We start from the raw sequence: 26,295 nt of genomic DNA, 5'->3' as shown, positions 1-26,295 counted from the left end.
TTTAAAGAGCTGGCAATTCATGAAAGTAACAGACAGGCTTATCTAGATTTATTTCCAGTCGAAATCTTTCTGTATCAATTGCCCAGATACGTGTGTTTAAAGTCAAATATCTACAAGGTTCACTACATTTGGCTGAGCTCTATCTTTGATTTCTACAGAGTTCAGAGGATTATAGATCTTTTCAGTTTCATGTAGTAGAGCTATGGGCTGCAATGGTTTGTGGTGCTGGGATTATAAGTAAGTAGGTGGAAAGCCTTGGCTCCAGTTGGAAGTTGAAGACGGGAGGGCTACAGTGACTGGTGTGAGATAAGGAGTCATTTAACTCTTCTGGCCTCTTTTTTGCTCTCTCTGAGAAGAACTCATGCCAACATCAGACAACATATCTAAAGTGCTGTGGAAACTCCAGAGAAAGACTCTACACAGGCCTTTTAAAGCTGCGTCTCCGCAGACACAGAGAACAGACTTGTGGGCACGGGATGAGAGGAAGAGGGCGGGGCGAACTGAGAAAGGAGTGTGTTAACACAGACATTGTCATACATCTAGGACTTGAATTCCGTATCACTTACCTATATCGCTCCTCCTGTAAGGCCTGCATTATTAGCGAATAGTCCCTCTGATAATGTTCCTTGAGGGTCTCAAAAGATTCCTCGAGTCGGGCCTGGGTTTCCCGGATCTCCTGGACCTCGTGCAGCAGTGCATCGAACCCTGAGCTCTGCATGTCCAGGGTGTTGGTTCTGGAGCTGGACGCTCCTACGGCGAGGCCGCCGGCGGTGCTGTTGGCGCCCACTGAGCCCGAGGTGGCGCTGGAACAGTCCTCCTCACTCCCATACTTGGGGCTGGACTGAAAGGTGGAAATGGCCCCCAAGGCCTTCCCTGCTTCGTCCACCTGCCCTTCCTCTAAAGAGTCCTTCAGGTTGGGGATGTTGTCGGCGCTGCCAAACTTATTACGAATCAGAGATGCGATCTCTCTGGGCTTGGAGACCACGGCCCCGGCGGCCGAGTGGGTTGCCTGGGAGAAGCTGGACAGCCCCCCCTTGACACTGTCCACCACGCCTTCGCTGAAGCCGGTCACCTTGGCGCCCACATCCTTCAGCCCCTGGTGCATGTCCCTGAAGACGTCCTTTGGCTGCCGGGGGATCCCATTCTGCTCCACCTCCCGGAGCTTCCTGTGGTAGTGCTCGAGCTTCTTCTGCAGCTGCTGGATGGTCTGGGCGGACTTCTGGTTCTTCTTCTCAAAGACCTGCTTGATGCGGGCGGCCTGCTGCTTGTCTGCGCTGTTGGCCAGCTTCAGGTACTCAGCCACGTTGTCGTCCCGGGCCGTCTGTGCAATCTTGATTTGTTCCGTGAGCTTCAGGATCTTCTGCTGCAGGTGGGCAATAGCAGCCTTTGTGCGCTGAGGGTCTGGGGTTCCATCCACCGAGTCTGTGTGCAGGCTGCCATCTGTGCTGGAGGCCACCGCACTGGAGGTCTGGGCGAGGCTGCTCACTTCCAACCGCTCGATCTGGTGTGAAAGCAAGAGGGGGAGGTTAGAAGGAGCCCAGGAGGACTCGCTCTCCACCACTGATGGGCCCCAACGTATTGAAAAAGTTCACCTACTCAGCACAGAGCATTGTTCTAATTGTTTAAATCACTCAGTCCTATCTGACTCTTTGCGATCCCATGACTAGAGCCCACCAGGCTCCTCTGTCCATGGGATTCTCCAGGCAAGAATCCTGGAGTGGGTTGCCATTTCCTCCTCCAGGGGATCTTTCCCACCCAGGGATCGAACCCACATCTCCTGCATTGGCAGGTGGATTCTGTACCGCTGAGCCACTGGGGACGCCCACTCAGCACAGAGTGCTGACCCAGTTCCTCCTGTCCTGTACCAGCCCCCTCACCCTCTTGGATACTGTCCCCAAACAAACACACTTTGCTTTAAGCAAAACAGATACATGAGAAAAGATTTGCAGAGGCTGGAATCTGTGCAAAAGGTCTTCTGCTAGAGGATTTCTTACAGTACTGCTTTACATAATAAAGCTCTCCTAATGAGTTTAAAGTATGAATTAATTCACACTCAGCACACATACTTGTGTTTAGAAGTTTATCTATGTACAACATAGTACATCTGCATTTCAATTTAATCATATGAAAATTGTCTCCGTATTCAGACGCCACTGTATTCCAATTCTTGCTTTCAGATTACAGTCATCTGAAAATGTTGGTGAGAAAGGTAACTTAAGTGGCTACATATAAAAATCCAATTGTTATCACGTGTCTTTTTAATCAAACCACATCAAGGGGTACGGAATCATTCTGTCTGTTCCAACAGGGACACTAAATTGGAAGTTGGTGGCATGTGAAAGGGAGAATGGGAAGGTCCTGCTAAAAGTAGCAAGCATGAACGTGGTAAGGGCTTGAAAGTTAAAAGCCCAGATCACAAGTAGCTGTGATAAGCTTGGGCAAGGTAACACGAACTGTCTGGGAGAGAGACAGAAGAAGTAAGTAATTAAACAAGTCAGGGACTAAGTTCAGGCCTTGTGAAGTTCAAATTTTATGTGTTCTGTCTACTCAAAGATTTTGATTAGGCAAGGGACTCCAAAACACATATAATGACTATCTTCCTGTGTGTGTGTGCACCCATTCAAGGGAGCCAAAGAAGAAGACAAATTGTTCAGATTTGAAAACTTCAACTATCATACTTCAAAACCATCAGGCCAAAGCTAAGGGAAGGTTGAGTTTCTCTAACTCAGGAAAAAAAAGCCCTTCCAAAAGGTGTGCCTGGATGTGGCTTGTGGTGATGAATTAGGGCAGGGCCCATGCAAAAAGAGGATGAGATGGTTGGATGGCGTCACTGACTCAATGGACCCGAGTTTGAGCAAGCTCCAGGAGATAGTGAAGGACAAGAAGGCCTGTGTGCTGAGGTCCATGGAGTCACAAAGAGTCGGACACAACTGAACAATGACAACCATGCAAAAAGGCTTTAGACACTGCTCTCTATTGAGTAGTAACAGTAAGAAATAATGAAATAACCATTGTGGGGTAAAAAAATTCCCACTAGGAGTGACAATGTACAAGTTCACCACCCTGGAGAAAGAAGGGCACATTCTTTTCCTTGTTTCCCATCCCTAATCTTGTTTACCAGTAAACAAGATGGTAGCAAGAACTATATAGAGGTTACTCTCATATTCTGAAAGGCCAAATCAATAATTCTGTAATGACAATAATACACCAAATCTGAAATATTCATGAAATGCTGACCATTAACTTGTCAGTCTAGAGACGCATTCTCCCTTTCCCATCTTGGCTGTACCTCCTCAGTCTGCTGTCTGAGCAGGGACCATGTTGATCTCTAAGATGCATGCAGTTCGCAACTGGGTTCAGTATACTACCACTGATGTGAATAGCAAACAGTATTATTTTCCTTCCAGATGAACAGAAGTGAACTACTGTATGCTGAAATAAAAGCAAAAGATAATCTCTAACTGAAACAAGTAACAAAAATGACATTATGCTCCACTAATGAAACGGATATGCACAAGAGTCAGGAAGCAGGACGATAACCGTGTCAGATCCCTTTTCCATCTACCCTGCTCATCTCTAGGTGCCTGCTCATCAGCATGGAAGGGCCAGGGGGAAGGCAGCAGAGGTGAAGATGAGCCAGAGTTCCAGCTAACTGAGCTGCCCAGAGTTGCAAGAGAAGCTCCTGGAAACCCACTCTGCTCAGGGCCTCAGGGTCACTCTCTCAGGCTGCACAGAGCTCCCACAGCGTGATTTTCTCTCTGAATGGGATTTCAGATCCCATAACTACCGTGCATATAATTACATGATCCTGACTGTGTGCTTATGCTTGACAGCTCCCCATCTACCAGTGTAACAGGAAGGCAAACAAGAAACACCTCTAGACTGAGGACCACAAGCTTACGCATGGTCTAGTTTTCTTAGGCTCTTTCTTATCAATCTGAATATCAACTTCTACGCATCCTGTTGTCTGAGGAAGTGTCGACATGGAAATCAAGGGTCACTGTTACTCTGGGAGGACACACATGGATCATACTGCCCAAAAGATACTGTTGGGACTAGAATCGAGGTGTTTTAAATGTATTTATTATTTATTTATTGAAATATATCTATTTTACAATGATGTGTTCATTTCTGCTGTAGAGCAAAGTGACTCAGTTATACACACATATATACCTTGTCTTCCATTATGGTTTATCACAGAATACTGAATATCGTTCCCTGTGCAACAGAATAGGACCTTGCTCTCAGAATCAAGGTTTGATTCCATCGCTAAAACTGCAAAAACCTATATAGAGGTGGGTTGCAATTTGAAATGGCAACCCACTCCAGTATTCTTGCCTGGTGAATCCCATGGACAGAGGAGCCTGGCGGGCTACAGTCCACGGGGTCGCAAAGAGTCGGACACGACTGAACGACTTCACACACATATAAAGGTTCAATATAATCATTTACAAATGATCACAGTTTAGATGTGATGTTACTTCCCTGCACAGCAACTGAAGAGATAATCTAGATTCTCTCTACTCTGACTTCTCTATCTGGGCTGTCTGGAGCCCCACTGCGTCCTTCCCGTGCCTGATTCCCACTTAGCATAAGCAATATGCCTGCGAGAACACTGCTGACAGAATCCCCTGTCCTCAGCATCGAGAAAGAAGACTAACCCTCAGTTTCAGCACATGGGTAGTTTAGACTTGAGACCATGAATCCCTGGGTTACCCAGTAACTCCTCCCAATTTTGGCAGGCACTATTCTTAAAAATGAAGAAGAGCAAGAGAAATCGGGAGAAGAGGGAGGGGGCAGAAAGAAAAAGGGAGAAAGAGAGGTCACTTGATGACCAAAAAAAAAAACCCAAAACTGTACCATGGGTCACTTGGGAGTAATGGAAACTCCATTTGAATCTATGTATGCTAAGGGCGCAACTGGAATGCAGCTCTCCGGCCAGGGCGCACAGCTTCACACGTCCAGTCTTCTGCCTTCAAGGACACAATCTCCTTTCCTTTCCTGGCTGAAGGGAACCCAGTCCAGGCATAACCTCCTTCCGGGAATCTGTCCTGACGGCCTCCTGCTCCCAGCTGGATTCATGTGTGCAGTCACTCAGTGGTGTCAGACTCTTTGCAACCCCGTGGACTGTAGCCCGTCAGGCTCCTCTGTCCATGGGGATTCTCCAGGCAAGAATACTCGAGTGGGTTGCCATTTCTTCCCCTAGGGGATCTTCCCACCCAGGGATTGAACTCGGGTCTCCTGCGTTGCAGACAGATTCTTTACGGTTGGAGCCACCAGGGGAGCCCCTGGAGTCACGGCTCTTCCTTTCTATTCCCACACATCTATGCGCCTGCATCACTGTGCCGATCACATTATGCTGATACGATTGTTTGAGTGGGCTGCTTCTATTGACGGTTCCTGTGGGATGGGGTCATCACTCATCTTTGTGCCCTGAGAAGGTATCGCAATGCCTTGGAAAAGAAAATATCCAGTAGGGGTTCAATATAAATGCTTGCTAGCGTGTCCTTCAAAGGATCCTTTTAGAGCTCATACACCATGCAGTGACTGAGCCTATGTGACTATGAATGGAACAAAGGTCAGAATTTTTTTAAGAAAAACACCTTCCAACAGATGATACACATTTCTCCAAGGCTGCTGAGGAAAAGCTACTGCCTGAGTTGAATATGCATTGAGATGATTAAGGTCCTCTCTGGCCCACCCTGCTCCAGCCCACTGCAAAGACTCCATTATGGGATCCAGGGCTGCTGCTCAGAAGGCTCCGTCACAGGAGAACTGTTTTCCTGCTTGTATGAAACACAGCTCTGAGGATGAGCACTGCCAGCTGTACTTCAGGCCTGATTCGTGGATTTGATGGGTTCGTGTGAGCCCGGGATAGTGGGGGAGGGAGGGAGGAAGAGAAAGAAAGAACAGAATAGAAAGAGATCACAGGCAACCTACAACCACAGAACTGACGGTGTAAGTATAAAATTATATGCTGCTTTTTTATGGTTAGGAGCTGTTTCTGTAAGCACAGATTCACTGTTCAACTTAACCAAGGGGTTTCAGGTATCAGGTCGCGTATGCCACTGGAAATGTTCAAGCAGAGACTTCACGCCTGAGTGTTAGAACTGTCACATGAGGATGCACTGACAGTTGGAACAGATGATCCCTGTTTCCTTCTAATTTTAAGGTTTTAACTTTTGTGAAAAAGAAATAGTGACTTGGGGTATGGGTTTTTCAAAAATCTTTCTCATAAATCCTCAGAATGAAGAATGACTAGTCTGAAGCACACAGATCTGCTAATACTAAAGTGACTTTCTAGTTTTTGAGCAGGTGCTAACGAGCAAAAGAAAAAGTGACACAGAAAAATGCTTTCACTGCTGAAGATTTAAGAATGCATGTATCAGTAAAACCCACGTGTGGATAAGCAAATCTATAAAACTGCCACCAATGAGTTCCCCTTTACAAGTTAATTTCCCACAAATACTCTTAGGACACAGTCTAATTAAGACAAAAGATTTCTAAGCCTTAGCTTAATCCTATTTATTTCAAGGAAGTCTGATAAAACAAAAGTCTAAAAAGCAATGAAAGAATCTGCAAAGCTCCATGTGGTTTGTGATAATCTGGTTCTCTCTGGACTGGCTATTGTTAGGCTTACATGTGGAGTAAAAAGCTCTAAGGAGGCGCTGTATAAACTGTACACCCTCAACTCCATTTTATGGCTTGATTACTCTTCTTTCTCTTTAAATGGTCTTAGATATAATGCATTTGCTAACAGTTCCCAAATGTATACTGTAGCCCATACTTTCCTTAACTCTAGACTCATATACCCAACTCCCCACCTGCTATCTCTACTTGGATGTCTAACAATCACTTCAAATTTACTAACATACAAAACTGAGTTCCTGACATCTTCCTAACCTGTGCCCCCTGCAATCTTTACCATCTCGGTAATGGCTACTTTACTGATCCATGCAATCATAAAGCATAAAGAGTTTAAGTTGTCCACGAACACAAAGTAAAGAAGTGGCCAAACCACTGTTTGAACTCAGGGAGCCTGGCTCCGGAGCCTGCGCTGTTACCAACATGCGTAGTATGTTGCCGCAGCAAAATGTTTCAGGCTCTTGCAGAATCTGCCTGCTTCTCATTGTACCTCAGCTGCTGCCACTCTGGTCTACGACACTATCAGTTCTTCCCTGCATGACTGCAATCATCTCCTACACTATTACAGCAATAATATTTTTACAGTCAAAAATATTTCAGCAGTCCTTAAAAACCTAAGTCAGATCACAATATGTTTAACTTTCTGGTAGCTCCACACATTGGTCAGAGTAAAAGCTAAAGTCCTTACAATCGATGATATATAAATCAACGTTCTCAAATAGAACATAATGGATATAATCTAGCTGATACTTCAGAGTAATAATGGGACAGCAGTAACTTAAAAAAAGAACTAAATTAAACACATCAATTAAAAATACTGTCAATAAAAAATTTAAAAAATTTTAATTCTACTATGAAAAAAACAGCATAAAGATGTGACTAGTATGGATTTCAGTGCACGCTCAATCACTTAGCTGCAGCTGACTCTGCAACCCCATGAACTGTGGCCCACTGGCCTCCTCTGTTCATGTGATTTCCCAGGCAAGAATACTGGAGTGGGTTGCCATCTTCCCCAGGGGGTCTTCCCGACCCAGGGATCAAGCCCACAGCTCCTGTGTCTCCTGCATTGGCAGGTGGGTTCTTTACCACTGAGCCAGCCGCAAAGCCCCATCCATCAGGTCACAAAAGCCAAAACCAAACCATGCCAAAGCCCAGGAATCATCCTTGACATCACCTGCCTTCTACCTGTATCCACTCCAATACCCAGTCCTATCCATTCTTTTCCAAATTTCCATCAAAGTATAATACTCGCCACCCATCTCTACTTATTTCTACCATCAAACTCTTAGGACAAAATCTTGTCCTCTCTCTGCTGAATCACTCACACTGACTGATCTACCTGTATTCATGTAGGCCCTCAATTAAACTGAAGATTTTAATATTAAAAAAAGGAAGTCCTAAACCACCCAATCCTTACATTATTTTAGTAGCTTCCCACACTCTTGAAGTATTAAGAACAAGAACCTGAACTCGGTCGACAAAGTTCTACGTGAGTGGGCCCTGGATCTCTCTCTAGCTTCATCCCATAGCGTGCTCCTCCCACTCCAGACACTGTGGCTTTTTTCAGGCGCTGCTGCACATCCTTTCTTCTCTCACGGTGGATAAAAAGTTATTGCTCGCCATCTGTCTCTACAAAGATGAGGTCACTGGCCACTGTGATCGCTGATCTTCAACACGTCCTGAAAGTGTTTCAGACCAGAAATCAAGAATGAGGGACTCTGTGCTCTGGGAAAAACTGGCAGAACTGGCCTTCAGATAGTTAAAGATACTTTTCAGGAAAAGATTTTATGACCCCAATTTCCTGCATCTTTTCAGATCTCGAAAAGCACTAAAATCATTAGTGCAGACACTTGCTTCTCGTGACCAGCAGTAACCTGCTCTAGACTAGCAGCACTGTCTGTAAAAACGTATGCGTGAATCCCGTTACCAAAATCGCACATACACTAACACCACCCCTCCCTTTGCAGCAATTCCTCACAGCTATCTGAGAGACTGTCTCCCATGCTATAGTCCTCATTATGTTCCCAAATAAAACTCAAGTCACAACTCTGATGTTGTGCATTTTTTCAGTCAACGTCACCACGGGATCTTTACTCTTGCAGTACTGCCTACTGTCCTTTCTTCAAGTCTCAGCCAGGCATTCTGCTAGGCGCTTGGGCATATACTGACAAACAAAATAAAGTCTCTTCCTTCATGACGCTGAGTGCTAAGTCGGGAAAAGTGGTAGAGAGAAAAAACCAGTAATCAAATGAGATATATTGCGAAAAGTGCTACAAAGAAAAAGGACAGAGTGCTGCGAGAAAAGGAATAATGTAAGACAGAGAAACCTACTTTAGACTGGAAGGTCACAGAGTAATTCTTTGAACAGGGGCACTGAAACTGAGTTCTCAGAGACAGAAAGGATGCTGTTACTTAACTAGGCCACAAAGGAAGAGAAGTCTTATTACTGTAGGTCTCATGTGCCGACAAAATATACAATTTGAATGATCATAATCAAGATGAAACTACACAGTTAAGCTGACAATTCAAAAAGAGAAAAAAGATTTGTCTATTCATTGCTTCTCACAACTCACTTGGTGAAGGACTGAGACTGTGTTATCAAAAACGTTTAAGGAAGAAGCACAGGGATGGGATGAGAGAGGAAAAGACCAGAAAAGAAGGGGCCACCTGCCCAGTAACCAAATGGAGTGTATGGATAGCTGTATTTACCAGGCTTACATAAGCAATGAGTCAGCAAAAAGCCAGGTGTCAATGGATCTTTTCTCTGCCCACTCTAAGCAGCTAGAAAACTTGGCTCTTCTACTGGGTAGAAGAGGGGCTCAAGGACAAGGTCTGAGGCAGGCTAGTAAAACAGCCACCGCACTATCCAGTGGAACTTGCCCAAGAAAGGCTGGGGAAGAGGAAACCTTTGTGCTCAGCAAAACACAAGAAACAGGATACAACTTAAAGCAGATTAGGGCAAGGTGATTCTGGTAAGATTTCACTGACCTAATGTAACTATTTCTTTAACTAGCAATAAAAATGCTTATTCAGCCCAGTTCAGTTGCTCAGTCGTGTCCGACTCTTTGTGACCCCATGGACTGCAGCACCCTGGGGTTCCCTGTCCATCACCAACTCCCGGAGGTTGCTCAAACTCATGCTTACTAAAGAGCCCCAAATCCAGACTCCAAAATTTGCTGAAAGCAAACTCTAGATTTTAAAGAGATAAATATCTTTATCTTTCTTGGGGGTCCATAAATATTTCGGGGCTTCTTTATACAACTATCTTTTCTCTAAAAAAGGCTAATATGTATTAACAGTAACAGAAGGGCTCATAATGATGGAACTGGGTCTGGCAAAGCAAAATTGTACAAACTAGAACACAAAAGGGATTAAATCACAGTACAGGCAAAGAGATAAAGCACTAACCAACCACTTGATATCGAACAGCAAAGATAATGAATCGAAGACAAACACCCACCAACGCACAGCTATGAAAATAGCAGACTCTTCAACCTGCCTTCCTCTACCTCCATACTTATAATTCTCAGCCTATTACTGTTCCAGTGGCAACAATTAAATAAGAGCACAGAGCCTTTATTTTTTCTTCTCCACTTCAGGCCACAGGGAAAGCTGTAAAAAAAAAATGGGGGGAGGGCGGTTAACTATGACTGTTCAAAGAAGAAAAAGGCTATCTAATTGTTAGTGTTCTTTGCTCTGGAAATTCCTAGCTTCTACCACCTCATGGATATCTGAGAAAACCTGATGACTATTTCTGAAGGTCACAGAACTGAATGACCAGAAATAATGGCTTCCTTTCTGGCTCCCTTGGGTATCCCTTTCCATCAAATGTGAATCTGCAAAATGTTTTAGTCATTGCTAAGAGGCAATTCTATGTAGCAGATACAGAAAAGTAGAAACAACAACAACAAAAAACAAAAAAAGGGGAGGGGGCCGGGGCGGGGGGTGGAGACCCAAAACATAAGCGACACATTTATCTTACCAAAGCCCCCTGTCAGGCAGTCTGCTGATTTTGCTTGCCACAAAGCTCATCCTTCATTTGTGCACTGCCAGCGCAAGCTTGGATCGCGCAAACAATCACAACCTCTTTTGGCTATAAGCTCTTTCCATTTGTCCCAGCTTCCAAACTGCAGACGAGCTGTGGCAGAGTCTGTCACGGCTGCACATACTTGGTTTCCGAGAATAACGCGGTAAATGAGGACAGCTACCACTGGGAATGCCTTCCCCCACCAACAGCCAGCCGAAATGAAGCTTCTAGTTGATCCCTGGGCTTCTCACCTTCACAGCCTCAGAGAAGTGCCTTTCACAGAACAGGCAGGTACAGCCACACCACATCAACATCCCCGCATAGCCACCACCCTGCAGTACGGCCTGCGTACTGTTCTGCTTCTGTCTCCCGTGTCAGCTCTTGGAGCTTTCTACATTGGGGAGCCAGGGAGGAAGGACTCTGTGCTGAACAAACAGAAAGCTTCTGCCAAACAAGCATCCGTGTGTGTGAGAGAGAGAGTGTGTGTGTGTACGCGCACGCGCGTGCCTGGGTGTGGGCACAGTTTGCTAGAGCTGAATGCAAATGAACAGTTTGAGACCGGAGATCACAGACAGTATCTGCCGCTCCTCTCCAAGCTGTGAGCATCTTTTATAAAAGACAAAAGCATCCAAAGGGCTGGGCTTAAAGCTACAGGACGTTCATTCACCATCCACATTTGTACTCTCATTTACAACCAGAGAACAGCTCAAGGAGGTAAAAAATATTCTAAATAGGGTAACACTGTTTAGGGAGCTTGGTTCCACAAAGACAAAGAAAAAACAATCCATGTTTCAACAGAAGACTAAAAGATTGCCAGGACAAATTTCTATGCTTTTCTAAAGTTTCTTCTCTTATTTTTCATTTTAGGTTTACGAAGTCATTTAAATGAAAACTGAGCAAAGACAGACTTCTTGTGCAGAGCAGAAGACCCTGAAGTCTTTTTCACTATGGACAACAGGAAAAAAAAAGCTTCTGAATGAAAAGCAATAAGCTCTCTGAAGTGTAAGTAACAGATTAAAACCCCACAATCGTAAACCTGAGCTCAGCTCCTGTACCATCACATACTATTTATGGAATACTCACGATACTGCATGAAAGAAGAAAATGTCTTCAAGAGACTGTTCCTGCCCTGAAAAAGTCACTTTGGGATTTACCCTAAAACAACCCATCAAGGATGTCTGCATGATTAATTAGCACTCTTACCGCAATAATCAGGTCAAATCTAAAGAAACCAACTATTTTGTGATCAAGAAAAATCTTTGTAAATTATTTATGATCACAAGAGGGATGGGAGGTTATCAGCAGAAATTGCGAAACAGTAAAGTGGTAAAAAAAAAAAAAAAGAAAAAATTTAAGTGTCCTTTCAAGGGACTACCCGGTGTTGTCTATCAGATATTTTGGAGTTATCCGATAGTATAAATTCTGCGTCTTTGTCTCCGGCTAGGTTATTCTAAAACTGTAGAGATGGAAATTACCTTGTGGATAGTGCTGATGATGAGAAACAGGTCAATTCTGTCTGGTAGAGAATATAAACTTCCTTAAGTCCAATTCTCATTTTAATATCTTACTGCTTCCTAATAATTGGTGAATTAGTGAGACAAATAAAATCTTTGACACGTGTATTCAATTTGAATGAGAGTCACAATTTTTCCTTTGAATAAAACCTTTCACATTTGAATCTGTAACTTTTATTTTGTAAAACATCTAATTAAAAATCAATTGTCTAATTCTGTCTGTTTTAATAAGGTTCTTACAAAAGACCTAAGAACCAAGAACTATTTTTAAATTTTTAAAGAGTTTTAAGAACAAAAACAAACAAACAAAAAGAACACATAATAGAGTACTCTTGTGGCTCTCAAAGCCTAAAATATTTATTTTCTGCTTCTTTACAAAGAAAAAAGAAAGCTTGCTAATCCTTGCTTCACAAACCCAGACAGCGTATTAAAAGCAGAGTCCGTCTAGTCAAAGCTATGGTTTTCCCAGTAGTCACGTATGCATGTGAGAGTTGGACCATAAAGAAGGCTGAGCGCCGAAGAACTGATGCTTTCACGTTGTGGTGCTGGAGAAGACTCTCGAGAGTCCCTTGGACAGCAAGGAGATCAAACCAGTCAAACCTAAAGGAAATCAGTCCTGAATATTCATTGGAAGGACTGATGCTGAAGCTGAAACTCCAATACTTTGGCCACCTGATGCGAAGAGCCAACTCATTGCAAAAGATTCTGATGCTGGGAGACTGAGGGCAGGAGGAGAAGTAGGCAGAAGAGGTTGAGATGGCATCATCGAATCAACAAACCTGAGTTTGAGCAAACTCTGGGAGATGGTGCAAGACAGGGAAGCCTGAAGGGCTACAGTCCATGGAGTTGGAAAGAGTGAGGTATGACCTAGCAACTGAACAACAACAACAATCCTTGCTTTAGATCAAAGTTACAGCATCTCAACAGGCATAGATATTTGAATAAGCGTGATCAACTTGACAAAATAGAAGACACTGAGGATTCAATTGGCATTTACCAGTAAAGTCAAGTTAGGACCCAGACAGAAAACAGGCTCCTTTATACCACCCAAAGACATATCAGGGATATTTTATTGATAACACAAAAAGTTTCCTTTAAAAACGTCTTAAAATGTTCAAATGTTAATTTACAAAGAAACTTTTTTTTTAGCTTTATATATTATTTTTGGCTGTGCTGGGTCTTCACTGCTGTGCGTGGGCTTTCTCTAATTGCTGTGAATGGGCTTTTCATTGCAGTGGCTTCTCCTGTTGCAGGGCACGAGCTCTAGAGTGTAGGCTCAGTGGTTGTGGCCCATGAACTCAGCTGCTCCAGGGCATGTGGGGTCTTCCCCAACCAGCGACTGAACCTGTGTCGCCTGCATTGGCAGGCGGATTCTTAACCACCGGACCACCAGAGAAGTCTCAAAGAAACTGTTTAAAACTGTTTTTCATTGACTGGTTTTCAGACTTCTCAACACTGATTAAAGTTTACTGAATATGCCCTTAGAAAGAAACAAAGGTGAACACAAATTTTACTAGAATCTAATTTACGAAATCCTTTTAAACATTGTAGTATAAATACAATAATCTGGAAATAAAAATAATAAAAAAAAACTACTAAATTCAGGATTTATGAGACAAGAAAATATTTTTTCCCTCAGTAATACAAACCTACAACAGTATTTTTACTGTGTTCAACACTGTTGAGTACTGGGGGGAATGCTGAAATTTTATAGGAAATAGATTTTATCTTTCTAAAAAACTCTTGGGGAAAGAATGCCTTTTAAAAACTTCTTTGTTATGCAACATTTCAAATATGTGTAAAAGTACAGAGGATACTGAATCCTACACAGTGTTTCCAACATTAATTAACTCATGGCTGGTCTTTCCTCCCTCCCATGCAATGATTTGGAAGCAAATCCCAGACAAAAGATACCCTTAACATAAACCAAGACTAATTCTAGAGGCTTTGCTCTATTATTAAAACCTATCTCAGCTGTAAGATCTCATGGATACTACTTTATTTTTTGGACAAAATGCCTAAAGTTCTCCCTCTCTTTCACCCTTCGCGATACTTCATGAAGGATCCACTGGGGAAAAATGTCCAAAGACTGAGGAACTTTGCTCTGTAAAGCATCTGACCTTCTTGATGCTGATGCCTGATGACTGGCTGGATAAACTTTTCCCAAAGTGGCCAAAGATAGGTAAAAGGAAAGCTGAATCGAGGAAGAAAAATGATAAATCTAATAAATCAGTTACTGTCTGTAATAGCAGAAAGCAGAGGATAGATTTGCAAGGGAGGCACTGAAGTCAAGACCTGTGGCAACAGCTGGCCGTGCATTCCTCAAGGAGTCTCTTTTCTTGCCCTCCTCCAGTAGGTTACAGGCTCACCTAAAGTCCTTAACTAGCAAGCTCCCACTCAACTCAGTAAGAGGGAGGTTTTGTTTGACTTCAGCAGCTTTCTGTATGCAAAAGCAACCCCTCATAACCAGCCAGTGGGTGGGGGAGCAGAAAAGTGACAAAGAAAGTAACTGGAAAGGAGTTTAAAATCTTTTGAGATTAGTATAGTCATATGAATCTCTAAATAAGGCAAGTGCTTTCTTTTACTGCTTAGAACCAATTAGTTCAGAAAGGAGAGCAACAGAATTAGTGCCAAAGCCAATACCAGAATATGAAGCTTTAGGAAAAGAATACAGGCACCCGCCTTCTTCAGAAATTAACCAGGTTACCTGCCTTGCTGTTCGAGACAATTAACTGAAGACATGCAATTCTGATCCAAAAAGGACGTCCTAGAGACATTTCCATGACTAGTGTCAACGTTTAATGTATAACAAATATGAAGCCAAATATTCACATCCTTTGGCCCAAGTGTGTTTACAGTAAATGCGAACAGTGTGTAAGTGAAGAACAAGTCTTGCTGAGGTCAAAGACTCACATCAGGATAATGGTAGTCAAAATGGCTGATTAAGAATCTGCACTGATCTTGAAAAATAGAATAAGCACAGGTTCACGAAGTTACAGTCCGGAAACAACTCACTCCTAGAGCTTCAGTGAACTGGATCGATGTATGTAGAGTAGATGTACACACAGCAGTAGTGTACTTATCATTATAACCACAGAGGGGAAAAGGAAGGGGACAAGGAGGATAACAGGACATCTACCAAAGGCAATAAACACGTTCTAACAAACAAAGTATAGAGAATTAATGTCCCTTCAGATACTAATTTATTTTATTCTATTAAAAATGTTTAATTGAAGCACAGCTGATTTATGATGTTGTGTCAGCTTCTAGTGTTCAGCAAAGTGATTCAGTTGTGTGTGTATATATATATTCTTTTTCATATTCTTTTCCATTATGGTTTATTTAAGCTTACAATGTAGGCTCAATAAATGTCCAGTGAATTAATCCGTAAGAAATAAGAATATAACATCATATCACCTCAAATACATGCTTATGTTATATTTAAATCTACAGATAGTTGTGGCTAGTTTCTGCATTGGAATCTTCCATTTTTTTGTATTCAATGTTTCACAGAGCCACCTCTGATTGCTGGACAGTGTTTGCTTATGAATTAATTTTAGGCCTTTAAGGATTCCCTTAGTTTCTGATATTCCACAAGCACATAAAAAGCAGAGTTACAAGATTTTTTTTTTCTCCACAGAATTCCAAGCCAGAGTTGTAAGAGACCTTAGAAGACAGTCTCTGTGTATGCTCAGTCATGTCTGACTCTTTGTGACCCCATGGACTACAGCCCATCAGGCTCCTCTGTCCATGTGATTTTCCAGGCAAGGATACTGGAGTGGGTTGCCATTTCCTACTCCAGGGAATCTTCCCAGCCCAGGAATTGAACCTGCGTCTCCTGTGTTGGCAGGTGGATTCTTTACCACCGTACTACTTTGGAAGCCCCAAAAGATTGTCTACTCAGTATTTAAGTGAAATTTACTAGAAATGGGGGTGAAATCATTCACAATTAAAATCTGGAGACAAATTTCTCATATAAGTCTAAGAAGCAATAACTATAGAAGGCCTCTGTTCTCAAGCCATTATTTAGAAAATCAATATGGAACTGTCTGTAGTTTGTTCTTGACTTTGGCACACTCAGGGAAAAAAACATATTCCATCTTCCCAAGAATATTTTCTGACAAAATTACTTTTTATCTTATAATGATTTGATAAAAATTAATTTTGCAAACTATGTTACAGTCAAATTAATTTTACCTTTACAGTTTAGACGACTGTTAAGACTTTATAAAGAGGGCTGAGCACTGAAGAATTGATGCTTTTAAACTGTGGTGTTGAAGAAGACTCTTGAGGGTCCCCTGGACTGCAAGGAGATTAAACCAGTCAATTTTAAAGGAAATCAGTCCTGAATATTCATTGGAAGGACTGAGGCTGAAGCTGAAACTCCAATACTCTGGCCACTGATGCAGAGAACTGATTCATTGGAAAAGACCCTGATGCTGGGAAACACTGAAGGCAGGAGGAGAAGGGGATGACAGAGGATGAGATGGTTGGATGGCATCACCGACTCGATGGACGTGAGTTTGAGCAAGCTCCGGGAGCTGGTGATGGACAGGAAAGCTTGGCATGCTGCAGTCCATGGGGTCACAAAGAGTCGGACACAACTGAGCGACTGAACTGAACTGAAGGCTTTATATGGTATTATAGAATTTGCAGCCCTTTAATCTAGGGAGTAGGAAAGGAAAAGTCCTAATTAAAATTCCTAATAACTTAGTGCTTTGTCTTGCACATTAAGGGGAGAACTTTAATAAAACAAATTTGCTCGTGACCAACTGATAACAAATGTTCTTTTGGTGGCTTTTTGTAAACAAAATTGAGATGGGAATATTGTTAGTCATCTCTCGTATTCTTTTCAACTACTAGGAACTCTGTTTTCTCTCAGGGTGTTTTATGTTGTATCAAAAACAATGTTTCTGTTATAACATCCTAATGTTAGGGTAATATTAATAATGCCACTTTTCCAGAATTTTAATTTCAAAGAATGACTAAGACAACCTAATTCTTAAAATGTACTGTAATAGAACAAGAGCTTCGTCTGATTTAGGTTAATTAAGATCCCACTAGGTAAAGACTTCCTTTTTTGCTATAGGATCTAAATTACTTTGAGTTAAGAGATTGCCAGAGAACCTACTCACAGCATTTCTAACTCACTTCTTTGGTATTTTCTCTTTAATTGAAAATGGTGTTAAGAACAGCTGACCTTTCCATAAATCACATAAATATGGTACAGCTGAATCATATAATGTGGTGACTTCTGCTTTACATCTGAGAATACCACTGAATTCCAACTTTACAGCTCAAAATTTTAATTACTCTTTTCAACTGCTTGACATCTTCAACCCTGACTAAGCATAGCAATGTCATTAGTGACGGATTAATGAAGAGGTTGAAGAGGACCGGAAGCACTTTGCAGCAAACCATCAGAGACCGTGTTCCAGGATGGTGTTTATCCAAGTTAGTAATCTTCACTATTTCATTCACTGACTCAGTTATGAATAATCAATTATAATTTCCTCCCCTCAAAAGGTACCATGAAAAACTCTGTTAAATGTACTGCTGAAATCTAGATGTCCTGTCTTCAGAATATCTCTACTACTATAGAAATCCTATTAAAAAAGGGAATGAGCTTAGTCTAAGGATAATCAAACTTAGAAAATCTGTTTAGTGCCTTCCCTATGGGCTTCTTTTACAAAGTACTTATTTACGTATGCCTAACCACAGGTCTGGAATAGTAACAACTTAATGCTAAGGAGACTGAAAATTTGTCTATTTTTCAAAGAATTAATAGCAGCCAGAAAATATTTCTGTACCCTTAATTTTAACATTAATAAAAAACGGAAGCATGAACTGTTTAAGTTTTAATCTTAAGACTGTTAGTGTTTTAGCAACTTTGGATCAAGTAAAATGTTTAGAATACATATATACACCATATGGTTACACTCATTTCACTGTATTTTTTTAATTTCAAATTCCTATTAATTTGTAGGCCACAGAGATTTGTGCTCACGCTCAGTTATCGAGTCATGTCCAACTCTTTGCAACCCCATGGACTAGACACAGCCATGATCCTTTTCCATGTAATTTTCCAGGCAAGAATACTGGAGTGGGTTGCCATTCCCTCTTCCAGGGGATCTTCCTGACCCAGGGATCGAACCTGCGTCTCTTGCATTGGCAGGAGGATTCTTTACCACTGAGCCCCTTGGGAAGCCCAGGCCACAGAGATCAACCTCATGTAAATTAAGATATGCAACTCTTCACTTAAGGAAGATTTTGTTCCAGCAAAATAATGTGCAAATTAAGGATTTAATATGGAATAATATTTATTACATTTGAAAATGTGTTACACTTAAAAGTGACTATATAAAGAATTTAGAATGAATGCTTTTGAAAGTAAATAATTACCCTATCCAGAGTTAGAAAACTTTGTCTAAATCCAGATTTTCCTCTGTACTAGTAGTACTAGTTGAAGTCCAGTAAACTCCTTCATTTATCTTCTATGAGTAGTTTGTAACTGAATAATAATCAGTTAAGAAATTGCTTTTTAACTCTATTAACTGCCTAGAAACAGAAAAATAAGTTTGAGATCGGTGTCTCTGACCATTTCTGAGAGTCATAGGAAGATGTGTCACTTTATTTCTAAAACCAATCTATATGTGTCTATACACATATATTCTGAAACGTCCTAAAATCTAACGATCTTGAGAAGCTGTCTTGTGAAATAGCCTTATTTTACAAGTGAGGAATAAAAGCTCTGGCATGTTAACTAAATCCCCAAGTTCCCATCTGGTTCTGGCAGGACTGGGACTACAGCCCATACCTCTCCAATGTACTCCTCGTTTACTTATTAGGCTTATTACTTGTTGTCATCTTCCCCAACTAGAGTGGAAGTTGCATGAGGTCAGAGAGCCATCTCAACTCCCAAACTCTGATAGAAAACAGATTCTCCAACAACTGTTTGTTCAGTGAACAAATGATCAGTCTACATCACCCTCTGTTTCAGATAGGATATACTGGAACTCTGGCATACAGTAATTTCTGGCATGAATTAAAATAATCGGTGACAAATGTTCTTAGGCATTAAGTCAGAGCTCTCAACCTATTTTTCTTCTCACAGTCTTAAGGGATGTAAAACATTCTCCGGAGGAGAAGGGAAGCATTTTGAGCACTGGGAGTAGGGAGACGCTGCCCTGCGGAACAGTCTTCTGCTGCTGTGCTGTACACTTCTCATCCACCACTGAAATCACTGTTCTAGCTATTCCTTTCGAATCAATTACAAAGAAATCCCACAATTACAAAATACTGTGGGCAGATCTTTGCACTGTTTCATAGGCATTGTTCCTAGGGAATCTGACCTTTATGTAGCACTCTGAGCCCCATGAAACGATGAGAGTTGGTCAAGCAGCAGTTGAGATGGGAGGGGAGTTTTATCATTTGAAATTTCACCATTTAATAAAGTGACAGTCCAATGTAAATAACTGTTTAAATGACAGATAGCATCTGTACAGAACCAAATAATTATCACCATAAATTCTGGGCATTCGTACAGAAAATCAAGGCAATTTATATAGATGTGTGTTGTTGCAGGGTTATTAAAGAAGGAAAAAGCAAATTATTCATCTTTAAGTCAACATCTGGGAATATTATCTTGTGTAATATTTAAAACACAAATACAACTTCAATATATAAGCAATGCGTTCTGTAATATCTCCAATTCTTTCCTAGAATCAGATATGTTTTCCCCTCTAGAGTTCTGTGCCTTTAAAATGTTTATCCTGCAGTTTTCATAAAGTATGTTGCAACCTCATGCAAAGAGTTTATACATAAACCCCTATCTACAGCAGTTTGATGTATCCAGAAGCTAGAGCAAGTACCTCTTTTCTGAACATTTTAATCATTGTTTCAATGAGAGGATCCTTGTGGCACAGCTGGTAAAGAATCCCCCTGCAATGCGGGAGACCTGGGTTCAATCCCTGGGTTGGGAAGATCCCCTGGAGAAGGGAAAGGCTACCCACTCCAGTATTCTGGCCTGGAGAATTCCATGGACTGTATAGTCCATGGGGTTGCAAAGAGTCGGACACAACTGAGTGACTTTCACTTTCGCAGATTTGATGAATACTTTGGGTCAGTGAGAGACATGCGTAGAGATGCAAGTTTAATCTAAAATTATTCACTCAGGTACTAAGTGATTTTGGCAAGATTTTCTCTACTCATGGATTAAGGCAATACACAGACAAAACAATGTCAATTAAAAATATTCAGATTACGTTTTACGTTTTCCTCCTCTTTTTGGACTGTCAATAACGAAGAAAAAGGAGTTAACTTCTGTTTTACTATCAGTCTCCACCCCCTATCCTTTCAGGGCAGGCCTATGAATTCTTTTCTTCTGAACACCCCATTCAACCTGGGATTGCATTCTTAATAAAACATAGATAAGGAAACTGACCTTTTATAACCTCAGAACAAACAGAGATGTGCCAGGGTTTTAAAATCCAAGATACAGAACAAACAACAGGAAAAAAAAGGGGGGGGGGAGGGGGACACAGAGCAGAGGTACAAATCTGTTAATAAAGCTGGCATTTAAAGTGATCAACCGTAAGGAATAGGAGAGTGACTTAACACCAAACTTCAGAGTGAAAAATCTATTTGGATCTTAAATACAGTGGCTCACAACAAACAATAATACATATCAGCTTTAGGATCAGGTAAAACTGTACAGAATCTGTGTGCTTCAGCATGTATCTCTTAGAAAAGATCTATGTATTATTTATAAACCCACAACACACCAAAAAATCATGGTAAACTACAGCTGTTAGCCACACTTTGTACTCCTGACTGTGGATGAGATGTGAAAATGGTGGATTCGCTGTGAAGCTGGGTCACCCTCCCATCCAGTTGAATCTCAGGGACTTGCTCCACTGATGCCGAGACATAGTACCAAAATATGTGCATACCACTTTACAATTCAGAAAATTGCCAAGTCTTTGGGAAAAATACATGAAAAACAAGTAGCTGAGTAATAAGAACCGTTTTGTTTTTCTTTTTTTAATGTGAGAAATATTTCAAATGGCTTTAATCCAAATCGTGATTGGTTATGCATGCCTGGTATCTTCAAATTTAACCCAAGCTTTCCCCAAGTTGCCAAAGGCAAAGGAAACTCTGGTTCTCTGAAGAAAACACTTAATTTTGGAGAACTACTCAGCCTGAGAGAGTGAGGATGACATTTACTCTGCACTGAAGCAGCCCCGTCATACGGCAGCACGGGACACTGTGGTATCAGCTGAGCATGCCCACACAGCCAAAGAACACTCTGTGCGTTCTACCTAAATACCTAGGGGTAAAATGAACAACTAGGAAACACAGAATACGCCTCTCCATTACTGCCACCTCACACAAGTCAGTCCCAAAATAGCAAATGCCCGGGGCTGAGATCTACTGCTGAAAAATGCGAAGTTTCAGCAGCTCAAAGCATTTCCTGTGTCTGTCTCAGCTACCAGCCCCCACTTAAAGCTGTAGAATTATAAGATTAAGGAAGAGATTTGAGGAAAAAAAAGACAGATACACACACATATACAACATACGGTTTCCGAGGAGAGTGAGGGTTCCATGCTTGTGAGGGAGAAGGAGGAGGAATATGCCGAAGAACCCTCGGGTTTCTCCCAGATTTGAACATGCTGTACTGTGGCATGAGGTCAGCAGAGACTGACTCCAGCCCTGTGAGGCTGAATTCTACCCTGACAAAGCAGGATCACTGTAATATGAAGCAAGAGGACCCAGGGCATGTTGGCTGCTGTACAGAGTGGCTGTTCTAGAAAGTAATGGCAATTCCAAAACAAGGGATCTATGCTGTCACATGAGGTGATCTTCAGCCCAGTTAAGCAATAAGCACCCAAAATACTCTGAATCCCAAACACAGGCAGGTCAAAACATTAGGAGAAAACTTTGTTCCTCAAACCTATTTTGTGTCTGGAGGAAATGAGCAGGAAGTGGGAAATTCTAAGAACTACTGGTTATTTTGTTTTGTATCACAAATAATGTCCAGATTCTATTCTAAATGAGGCATAGTCGTTTGGACACTGTGACCTAGCCGAGGAGCCCCAAAACTTTTCTATTACTTTACAAAGGAAGAAGGGAGAATGTTCTAAAAAAAAATATTTTTGGTGTTAGAGATACGCTGAAACTGAAGAGATGGTTTAAAAACCTCATTTCTCCCAAATACCCAAAAGGCAGAAGTTGCTGCAGACCTAGCGCACATTACCATTTCTTTTTAGGTCACCAAGAATGTATATAACTGTACTGTTAGAAATTTTTCCCTGAAATAAGGGGAACACACACACACACACACACACACACAAATCATGAAGAGAAAAAGGAACCAGGAGATGGAATTTCCGTCAAGACAAAAGCACAGGACACACAGTGCAGACAACCCTCCCCATTCTGTGGTCTCCCTTGTATCACGGAAGGTTTACTCCAGACCAGAGTGACCCAATCCTTTCATCATTCTCAAAAAGACAAAGCTCTGATGAAAAGACTGGATTCCGGACTAGGGGTGGGGTTAGGCGTGACTTATCAGGGGAGTCTCCGGAGCAATGGACACATGAACACGCAGATGCACACCCTCAGTCAGCACACAGCATCAGCTTTCCCGCAAACGTCTCCCGAGTCCTCTGAAGCCCAGTTCTGCCATTTCTGGCATGCACGGCAATATAAATAAGAACACCTCAGGCCTCTGAGACTTCTGGGACTCTCATTTCACCTTCAAGCGCTTCAGGCCGCCTCACCTAAAGCATGGGCCCCATGCACGTTAATTCCCTTTCACAGATCTGTTCTCACAGACACCAACCGCCACGGATTTCTACGCAGAAACTGAAAGTCTGCAAAGCAGAGTGTGAGTTCAAAGTTCTGTGCTTCCCCTGTGCCAGCTGACGATGTCTCCAACAGCCGCACTGCATCGGGGAGAAGCATGTCTGCTGCTTATTCATTCAGCAGTGGCAGAGGCTAACAACTCAAGCCTGAACTCTGTGCTTGTCATCAAGAAGATAACGGCACAGCTCAAATCAATGAATAAAAGCTGTTCTGTTCTCTTCTTGGGCTCTTTTCTGGTCTTGTACTCTTTTCAGTGTTACCTGTAATGGTGCGAAGTCGCTTCAGCAGTATGACTCTTTGCGACCCCATGGACTGCACCCTGCCAAGTTCCTCTGTCCATGGGATTCTCCAGGCAAGAATACTTGAGTGGGGTGCTGTGCTCTCCTCATTGGTCTTACATGTCCAAATAGTATTTCTCAACTCCACCAGGGAAAGGACAAGAAGTGTGGAAAGAGCAGAACGATCAGAGCTATGAAGTACTCAGGATCTGCTTAGTTTCACATTCAAAAATGAATCACAAGCACTTTATGGGTGGGGTGACAAGGGTCTTCAAAAGGTATGAATATGAGAAAATCAATTCAAGTAAAAAAATAAAAAATTCTAAGAAGTGACATCCTCATGGTCCAAAGCAAAGTCTGCCCATCTCCACAAGCTGTGGCACTGTGCCCTCTGGCACTTACCTCTACTCCCCACTCAGACATCTCACTGCTGCTCTGTCCCCGCTCTGCCTCCTGAAGAAAACTGTCCAGGACTCCAGCAGACACATGGATAAACTCTTACATGACTGTGCTTCAGAACATTTAGCTCTTCCGGGACTTACCAGTTAGTCAAATGGCATTTACCTTTGACCTTATTAACACAAGGTTCTGTTCCACCTCAGCACTGAGATCACTAATCTCAGGACTAATCACCCCTTTGGAATTACATCCTAAGCTTTCATGTCTAAGAAATTAAATCTCATTGGTGCTACCCTATTCCCTCCCACTCCCCCTCCCATCAGGATCTATTATACCATCTTTCAAGCCAAAGTCAAGGTGGTATAAAGAAATCAAGAAAAACTACATTAGAATTGACTCTACTGATTACTGACTGTCCAACTTTCATAACCACTGAACGTCAGTTTCTTCATCAAAATAAGGATATAGCACACCTTTCAGCACACATTTCTGAGCACTGACATACAGATTATCAGATACTGCTGCTACAGTGAATAAACCCAAATTTCAAGAATAATCTCTTCTATGTACATGGCTCTTTACAGAAGTTTTCAAAGCAATTAATGTGACATAATCTCCATTTTACAAAAAAGGAACTTGAGATCTGCACAATTCCTGTATATGGCAGGGCCTCAGTAAATATTAGCGACTACTCTGAAGGCTGACTTATTCAAGATTACATAACTGGGGTGGGTTAGGATTAGAACCAAGGAATTCTGACTCTTCCCTAACATTCTTTCCACTATTTTGCCATTCAGTTATTTGCCTCTATTTCTGTGCTTCTGTGTTTATTTGGAGGAAATAAAATTATAAATTATATTTCTCATGCTCTATCTTTGTCATTTATTATTTCTATATTGACTTTCTTTAGCTTATATATATTTTTTGCATACTCAAACCTTCAAAGCTTCTCTATACATTCATCCTAATAAACTGAAGATTTCATGACTTATTTCAGCAAAATAAATTGAGATCATTTAGTTATTTCTTGACAGACTTCTAACACTACAACTTCACTCTCTATTTCCAATATTGTAATTTCTCCTGAGCAAATGTCTCATCTTTTGGTTTCCAACTGTCTACCATGGGGAAAGGACTCTCTGATCTAAATAGTCTGACCTCACACTCTTCACATAATTTACCTAGAAGCCAGATCAGAATTTTTTCATTTCTGTCATTTACATCTCTCTTCGTAAAGCAATGCTTAAGAATAATTTCCTTTGCCAAGAAGACTCATGGTCTTTTCAACAAATGATACCAACACAAGTAGCTATCAACATGCAAAAGAATGAAGTTGGACTCTTCCTCACAAAATATAAAAGATAAACTCAAAATGAATCAAGAATCGAAATGTAAGACCTAAAACTATGGGTGTAAATCTTCATGACCTTGGATTTAATCAATGGTTTCTTAGATGTAACAGCAAAACCATAAGCCATAAAGGAACAAACAGATAAAACAGCCACAACAAACTTCAAAGTGCACCACTAAGAACATGAAAAAACAACCCATAGAAAGGGGAAAAACTTTTGGCAAATCATAAGCTTTTTAAGGGAACTGTACATAGAATATATAAAGAACTATTACAACTAAATGTTAGCGAGAAAACCCAAATGGGCAAAGGCCCTGAATAGACACTTCTCAATAGAAGACTGACAAATGGCCAAAATGTACATTAAAAAGATGCTCGACATCATTAGCCTTCAAGGGAATACAAATCAAAACCACAATGAAATACCAGTTCACACCTAGCTAGGATGACGATAGTAACTAGAATTGGTGAGAATGCAGAGAAAGTGGAACCCTCGTAGGCTGCCGGCGGGGATGCGACATGCTACAGTCCCTGCGGCAAACAGTCTGGCAGTTCCTCAAACGATCAAACAGACCGTTACCGTGTGATTCAACACACCACTTAGAGGCACATGCCCAAGAGAAGTGAAGACAAACGTCCACAGAAAAACGTGTACCCAGACATTCACAACAGTATTATTCGTGAAAAAAGAAGCAACTCAAATGTCTATCAACTGATGAATGACATATAAAATGTGATATTCATATAACTGAATATTACCTGGCACTAATAAAGAAATACTGCTAAATAACATACCGTATAATCTTGAAAACAGAATGCTAAGTTAAAGAAGCCGGTCACAAAGGATCATATATTTTATGATTTGATTTACATAAAATGTCCAGAACATTCAAATTCACAGAGACAGAAACTAGATTAGTGCTTGCCTGGGGCTGAGGGGAATGGTAAGATTGGCAGTAATGGCTGGGATGTGTGGGCTTTCTTTCTGGGGTAATGAAAATGTTCTAAAATTAATCACAGTGACAGTTGTGAAACTGAATAAAGTAAAAGTCGTGCAACTATAAACTTCCATGGGTGAAGGGTATTATATGTGGATTATATTAAAAAAAAAAAACTGTTAAAGTTTGTTGAAAAGCCGTTAAAACTTGAAAAAGTCACTTCTTGATTAAACATTTCTAACAGGACTTGTGTTCTCAGCTACCCCGACTCTTAAGA

General features: G+C 41.5%; 1 protein-coding gene and 1 non-coding gene across 11 annotated transcripts in view; both read right to left on the bottom strand.

The window, feature by feature from the left end:
• Positions 1-26,295, bottom strand: part of TMCC1 (transmembrane and coiled-coil domain family 1) — a 155,861-nt gene that overhangs the window by 23,237 nt on the left and 106,329 nt on the right. For 7 of the 10 annotated variants that reach the window (XM_024982574.2, XM_059879594.1, XM_024982573.2 and 4 more), the window contains one exon: positions 567-1,501. In XM_024982574.2, the coding sequence (XP_024838342.1) occupies positions 567-1,501 (935 nt within the window). 10 annotated transcript variants of the gene reach the window in all.
• On the bottom strand, positions 22,657-22,733 carry MIR2372 (microRNA mir-2372). Its single transcript, NR_031299.1, has one exon. It is a non-coding gene; the product is annotated as a microRNA mir-2372 (primary transcript).

This window comes from Bos taurus, chromosome 22 (genome assembly GCF_002263795.3).
Source record: "Bos taurus isolate L1 Dominette 01449 registration number 42190680 breed Hereford chromosome 22, ARS-UCD2.0, whole genome shotgun sequence".
NCBI lineage: Eukaryota > Metazoa > Chordata > Mammalia > Artiodactyla > Bovidae > Bos > Bos taurus.
This window is presented reverse-complemented; position numbering and strand designations above follow the sequence as displayed.